Raw genomic sequence first — 7,710 nt, forward strand, 5'->3', positions numbered from 1 at the left:
ACCTGTCTATTACTTTAGTGGCATACACTTTCACACTGAGCTTTTGAATCAAGTTCATAAAAATACTGACAACCTTGAATTCATGAGACAGATGGCCATTGAAATTATCAATCATTTACCTAAAAATGCTCTTCAAATATATACAGATGGCAACAGGTGTGATCAAGGTCATTCTGGTAGTGATGTCTTCATCAGGACTCCTACTTCTATTTTAAGACTTAAAATAGAAATTAAAATTCTTGTGCTGTGCTTAGATCTAGCTCATCACTATCAAAAGAGGCCTGAACTATGTTGAAAATACTGCTGAACCTTATTTTGTAGATGTATGGATCTTAACGGACAGCCGATCCTCAGTTCAACATCTAAGTGACTGGACAAAGATTGGGGACAGGGTGGGCATACCTATCCTCAATATACTTTCTTGCCTTTCAGTTAATTCCAAGGTGAACATGCAATGGAATCTTTTCCATGTTGGCATTACTGGCAACGAGATTGCGGATTCTATGGCAAAGGTTGCTGCTTTAAAGACTCCCCAGTCAAATATGCTTTGCACTTACAGCGAGTTTTTTTTTTTTTTTTTTTTTTTTAGTGTAAGAAATCACTTAAGGGTCTTTGGAATGTCCCTCCAGTACATGGCTCGTACTTGAGATTTTGCCCTGGTGATGCCCTACTTTTGGGAGCCATAGAAGCCAGCAGACTTGCATATCATGTTTTGCCAGTGAACACTTGAGGAGTCTCTCCTACGAACAAGGCAGAAAGTTTTTAAAACCTGTGCCAAGTGTACAGCTGTTTGGGCATCACCTGATCATATTTTATTTTGCCTCGATTTTACCTTGGATAAAGTTTTACAGAACTTTATCTTTTTACACCTTTTGGGGGTATTTGAACTCATGGATTTGGTCTAACCAGACTAGACCACTTCAGGGATTACAACAACAACAGCTCAATGTAGTCATTTTTGATCATTCCCCACCAAACCATGACGTTGTTTCCATAAAAATGTGATCTTTCATGAATAAGAAGAGGCAAGTACATGTTTCTGGCAAGTTACTTGACATGGATCACTCTTTCCAAATCAAAACATGTCAAGGATCACAATTTGGTCTACATCCAGATTTCAGTAAATAAGGCATGATCCAATTTCTTTTAACTTCATTTGAACATGATAGTGACACCACCCTAATCAGGCCCCTTTGGAAGATTAAGTGAGTGGGACACAAATCACTAGTTTTCTTGCATAATGCCATATCTCATGAAGCTTTTGTGTAGCAGTAGAATAGCTGAGTTAAGTTCTAGCAGCCTGAAGGTCTACAAGTAAATCTCTCAAAGTGACTTTCATTTTCATGAAATCATTTTTTTGAGCTGATAAGAACACTACACAATCCTCAAACACAAAATGCAGTTATTGCAATTGGCCACCAATCTACATACTGAATTTATTACTTCAGGTTTTCATGAGCAGATCCAAACCATGCCACTCAGAGGGTTAAAAAAGTGGTTCCAAAGTATGATAGTTTCATCGAGATTATTATCAGGATAATCAGATCTTGGACGACCTCCATTTATACTTGTCTTCCCATCGAGTCGACCAACTAATCAATACTTTTGCCCTTCTCTCCTTTGAGTCATAATAAATGAATACTGATCATTCTCGGAAATCACATTAACTTTAGACAACATTATATTCTCAAATTTCAACAAGGCTGCTACTAAACTGTGCACAGAAATTTAATTCTGCATTAATTCACAGATAACCTGCATAAATAATTACACCACGGGGAACTAATTAAAAACTTTAACGAGTAGGCATACTTTATCAGACTATGCTTTAGTTTTCATAAGGATTTATATATAAATCATTATAAATACTATTTAACACATTACAGTACAAAGGCTGAGATCCAGAATCGTCATGACTTCAGCGATTCCTGGTTTCAGAAATTTCTGGAATGTAGATCATCACTTTAAATCTAGTTAGATGACATGCAGACATGGCCTTTCTGCAGTTTTGCTTATTGTTTATCTCAATGAGAAAAATGGTAGCCTGTTCCCAACCGGGCTGGTGCCAGAGCCAGTGTGGCCACACTGGATGGCAGAATTCAGGGGTAACAAAAATTTTAGAATTTAGAGGAACACCAAGCAGCAATAATTAGAGAAGTCAAAATTTTTAGAAATGGAAATGGGAAAAAAGAAATTAATGGCAGGAAAATTTTTAGAATTTAAGGAGCTGCCAGGCAGCAGAATTCAGGACTTAGCAGATATTGCAGAGGCCAGCAAATGCATAACACTTGCTTTGCCCCTGCTCCACAACCACTCAAGGGCTGGAAATGTGAACCTGGCTAACATCAGTACACTACCAATCAATGTATTGTTAGCTAGCAAGGGTTTGGAAGTGACATACTGGAATCTCAATCAGGAGAAAAATCATATTTAAGCCCAAATTGCTTCTTTTTGTTGAGTACTATAGTCTCCATTTCTAAATTTGGTTAAAGTAGATTGAAGGGTGCCCTTTTTATTATCAGGGAGTTGCTGTTTCATTTATCGCCAAATTGTTGCTTCATTTATAGCCAGGTTGTTGTTTTATTTATGTAGTTGAATGTTATGGAAACCCTTTTATGACATAATTGGTTGCATGGTTGCGGTAAATTTTGAATGATGGGAAAGATTTGTTAGGGCTTGTGGTGTGTGTTGGTTAGGAAATACATTGCTTGTTTTGTAGTCTAGACCATGGTTTCCTAAACTTTTCTCAGTCGCATTTTTCGTGACCCCCAGGACACCATAATACTTACAAAAATTTTGTGGGACGCCATAAGTATTGTACAAATACAACATATGCGTGAGTGAAACTGTCAATTTTTTCACTTGTACTGTAATATACTATTGCAGTTTTAGGTCATTAACTTTAGTTTCTAATTTTAAGACATAGAACAATGTCAAATTTTTAAATAAGAAACAGAAGAAATGACAGCGTAATGTGCAAAGCAAAGAAAATAACATTTATATTATTAAAAGAATGTGTCGAAACTTTTTTGTTTTCTTTTGCCTGTATTGCTTTATTTTTATCTGTTTTACACTGTGTAAAAATATTTGTAGTTGTAAAATGATTATAATAACTTAAAAAAATATCAAAACTTTTAAAATTTTTGGCAACCCCTGCTGCAGGTGCCGCAACCCCATCGAGGGTCACGACCCACAGTTTAAGAAACCCTGGTTTAGACGGTAGAATGGCTGAATGTGGTATGATTCAATTGAAGTTTCTGTACGATTTGGAACAAAAGGGGGAAAACAGCATTAATTGACTGGTGTGTAAATGAAGGTTTACTTAGTAACCATAAGTGTTCTGTTTGCAGGAAGGAAATGAGTATGGTTGAATGTCGGAGGATATTTTTTGGTCTTATTTTTGTGAATTTATGTGGCAATGCTGATATACATACGAGGGCCATCCAGGAAGTAGATTACGTTTCCGTCTGTGTCCGCTATGGGCGGGGCTAGCGCGGCCATCTTGGGGTCAGAGCGTTGCGCAGCTCAGTCTGCATCTAGCCGTGCTAGTGAGAGGTTCGTGCTGTGCTCCGTTCAGATACTGTGATGGTTTGAAATGTCTGCGTTAATTGAAAATCCCGCGAGCTGCGAGGTGCGCTCAGTAATAAGGTTTCTGACTGCAAAAAAGTGTAAACCGATAGAAATCTATCGGCAGCTTCGTGAAGTGTATGGGGACAACATTATCACTGAAGGTGGAGTGCGTCAGTGGGTCATAAGATTTCAAAATGGCCGAACCAATGTTCACGACGAAGATCGAAGTGGGAGACCCAGCATAGTGACCGCCGAACTTCTCGAAAAAGTCGATGCTAAAGTCCGTGAAAATCGAAATTTCACAATAACGGAACTTTCTTTGAGTTTTCCACAAATTTCGCGAAGTTTGTTGCACGAAATCATCAGCGAAAAGCTTGGTTACCACAAGTTTTGTGCAAGATGGAAGGCAAGAAGAGGTAACGAAGTGGTTGAAGGCGCAGGCGGCCGAATTTTTCGACGAAGGAATTTCCAAGCTCGTACATCGCTACGATAAATGCCTTAATTTGTATGGTGACTATGTAGAAAAGTAGTATTTGAGTGTGGCTTTCATCTGTATATAATAAAATTTGTTTCCTATACTTTGTTTATTTTTTTATTCCAAAACGTAATCTACTTTCTGGATAGCCCTCGTATATTCTGATATGATAGTTCAGATAATTTTAGGAAGTTTTTGGATGCTGTTAAGGAATTTTGACTTTTTAAGTGAAAATAGATCAATGTGTACATGGACAAAGTCAAAGGAGAGCACAATGCCAAGTTTGTGGAATTCTCTGATTTTTTTTTAAGTGAAAATAGATTGATATGTACATGGATACCGAGTCTGTGCAATTCTTTGACTTGTTATTTTGTCTTTGTGTAGCCGCGATTTTTGGAGCAAAAATTGCCACTACGCAAAGTCAAAATAACAAATCAAAGAATTGCACAAACTCGGTATCCATGTACCGTAAAAAATTGCCAACTTTCCCCAAGTGGCACTCATAAATATATTTTTACCCTAAATTCTGTAACTTCTTTTTTTTTTTTTTTTTTTTTGGATATTAATTATTTTGGACTTCGTACTGCATCTGTCTAGCTGGAAGTCAAGATCAATGTACATTAAAATGCATGGCAGTCTGGAAATGTACATTTCTATTTTGAAAGCAGTCTACCAGACTGCTTTCAAAATAGAAATAAAAATAGAATTCAGATATAAAATTACTTATAAGAAAGAAAATTCTGATATGATTTGAAATGCAGCATCAGGTAGCATATGTTTGCAATAGCAAATATTTCTTCTGATTACAGAAACAAAATTTGTGATAGTTTATATTAGTATTAGCCATAAAAATTTCATTTGAAATTATCAATAAATCACAGGCAGAAAATTTACTCTTGAATTAAAAAAACTTCTCACTATAAAATTTAACATTTTAAAGAAAGAAAATACCAAGAAAAGAACTCAGTAAAGAGACCTAATGACTTATTGTCAAACAAATTTGAATACAATCAATCATATATCACTACCTTCAGACTGGCTAGCAGATGTCTTTTGCTGTACATGAAAAAAACGCTGAACAACATTTTTCACTACATCAGAAAATGGATCATCCTTATTAGCAGATGAAGTACTTGAAGCTGCTACAGATATCTCATCCTGCTCTGAGCTGCTAGATGATTTCTGCGCTATGGTTGGTGATTTCAGAAGTTCTGTTTGAGTAGTTGGATTTGTTGTCAAGGTGTTTGCACTTTGATTACTTTTATTCTGAAGGAGAGAAATTGCTATTATTAATCCAACAAAGTAGGTTTCTTGAAAAGTAGAAAGAAATTCTATTGTGCATTTAATACTTTACCTTATCAGGAGGTTTTGCAAGGATAACTAAAGTTTTTCCTGCTCCTGTTTCTGACTCTAGTGTAGTATCCTGTGAAAGAAAAAGGGGGGAAAGAAAAAAAAAAGAACTTTACAGTCTGTAGATTTTGCTTTACAGTGCATTACCACAAAAACAAATTTTTTAAAAAAAAATTGCACTAGTTACATAAAATATGAAGACTCCAGATAACAATCCAACACCTCATGAAGAGTGTTTATCACCAAATTTTAAAAAAAATTAAAAATATATTTAAAAAAATGAAACTATACACACATAGCCATATTAGGCTATAGAACAACAGGGAAGAGAATATTATGGCAGATGTGATGAATTAAAATATAGAATTAGGCATTCCAGCATTGTCTGTGCAGAACTCTAATATCTCTGGCAGATTGTATGTGCAAGTATGCCAGACAGCAGTGAAATTTTAAACTAGTAATGTAAAAATGTAATATAATATTGCAATATTTAAAACAATCTAAAATTAAAAGTTTTAATCCCTAGATCACTGAATCCTGAAGAACACAAAACTATATTGGCTAAAAGAAAATTCTATCCTCAACAACAATTAAGTCATGTTTCAGTAACCCATCTGTTCAAAAAAACAAAGCCTCTAATTTTACAGTTTGAAGACATGCAGATCAAAAAGCTATACTGGCTAGTCCAGCGCTCTTTTTCCAATCTCAATGAATAGCTTTGGGATGAAAGAGAGCATCATTTATATAGAATATATCTTATCCATCCTTATTAGCAGATGAAGTATTTGAAGCTGCTACAGATCCTGCTCTGAGCTACCAAATGATATTTTTCTTCTACAAAAACTACATGACATTTAAAAAAAATTATATATCTTTCTTCATTTGAAAACAAATCCTAAATTTTAATAATACCCCCCAACAGAACAAATGAAAGAATGCAAATTATAATCCAACAACTGCTGTATTAAAATCTAAACACAATGGTTTCCAGGAAATCTGCTACACTATGTAATTAAATATGCAATCATTCACACGAAGTCATCAGAAAATAGTACTAACATTCCCACGAAGTGGATAATACACAAGCATCAGTCTGATATCCCATGACAGCCTTAAGGTATATCAATAGTGAATGTTCAGTAACTTTTGACAATACAAATATACATTTAGCATAAATTCACTACATTCTAAAAAACTATGTACATATAGAAGGTTAAAAACAAACATCTGCTTTTATGATTACTTAAATTTTTCCCACTTCCTTTTCAAACAGACTACTGAGCTTAGTCAATTACAGCTTCTGTAATGGCTTCTTTATCAAGGAAATACATATTTTTCTTCAGCATGAAAACACATTATTCTTCCCTAAATTAAAGACCGAATCATTTTTCATTATCGAAAAATACTTTTGGTCTTCCTCTTTCTCTCAGAAATTACTCGTGGTACTATCAAAACAATAAATACAAAATAATTGTTAAATTTAATACTAATGATAAACGTAAATTCCAATCTAGTGATTTTTTCACTTTGTAATATTTGACGATTTATGGAAACTGAACATTAATCTCATTACTGCTCCCATTTCTATGATATTATGGATCTTGCTTTCTTCTCGGAAACTGCCTAATTATCATATTTAAAAGCCGAAATATTTTCGTTTTCTTAAATAATGTATATAATTTTACATGTTTATAATTCACACACATGTTAATATATAATATGACTCACACATACAAAAGATTGCACATATTTTTTCAAAGCTATTTAAAACATATACAAACTTTAACTTTTAATGGAGGTGCCATGTATATTTGGATTTAAACAGTTGGAATTACAAATGTTATGCACCGGTAATCGATCAAAACAAAAAATAAACACTTAATTTTGCAGCTAATACAGCGTCTTTTTGCTCTTAAAAGAATACCGTGGATGTGATTCAAAACGTATTGTTACGAATTTGGTATTTAAAAAGCTAATGTTAGTTCAATTATAAATTAAATGGTTTTATTTCTCGCGCAGTGCAGCGCGTGACGAATATTAAAAGAAAGCTAAGCCGAAACATTGAAAATACAAGAGCGCGTGCATTAAATAAATAAATATCTCTTTTTGATTTCGAGAAAGTACTGGAAAATTCTAGCGCGTGAATTTAAAATCTTATAAAAGGAGGAAGAAAATTGGCTTTGAACAAAGTCATCCGATCGTGTAAATAAATAATGGGGTTAGGAGACAACGGGTATAAAATAAAAAAAAATTTTCAAGTATTTTGTTATTTAGTTTAATTCATAAAAACTTATTTCTTACAAATACTGAAACCT

The 7,710-nt window shown here is 34.3% G+C and overlaps 1 protein-coding gene across 2 annotated transcripts in view; it reads right to left on the reverse strand.

Moving 5' to 3' along the window:
- The window catches only part of LOC118181884 (nonsense-mediated mRNA decay factor SMG9), a 75,723-nt gene extending 68,391 nt beyond the window's left edge, over window positions 1–7,332 (reverse strand). Inside the window, exons 1-3 of one of the 2 annotated variants that reach the window (XM_085821819.1) lie at window positions 7,177–7,332; window positions 5,400–5,468; window positions 5,074–5,311 (exon numbers count right to left, since the gene is read on the reverse strand). In XM_085821819.1, the coding sequence (XP_085677945.1) occupies window positions 5,074–5,311; window positions 5,400–5,468; window positions 7,177–7,200 (331 nt within the window). In that variant the 5' untranslated portion in view covers window positions 7,201–7,332. The remainder of the gene's footprint in view (window positions 1–5,073; window positions 5,312–5,399; window positions 5,469–7,176) is intronic. The other variant, XM_085821820.1, reaches the window with a different exon arrangement.
- Between the last annotated feature and the right edge of the window lie 378 nt (window positions 7,333–7,710).

The sequence above is a fragment of the Stegodyphus dumicola genome, chromosome 8, assembly GCF_044657685.1.
Source record: "Stegodyphus dumicola isolate Sdum_Otavi_A_Nest chromosome 8, ASM4465768v1".
NCBI lineage: Eukaryota > Metazoa > Arthropoda > Arachnida > Araneae > Eresidae > Stegodyphus > Stegodyphus dumicola.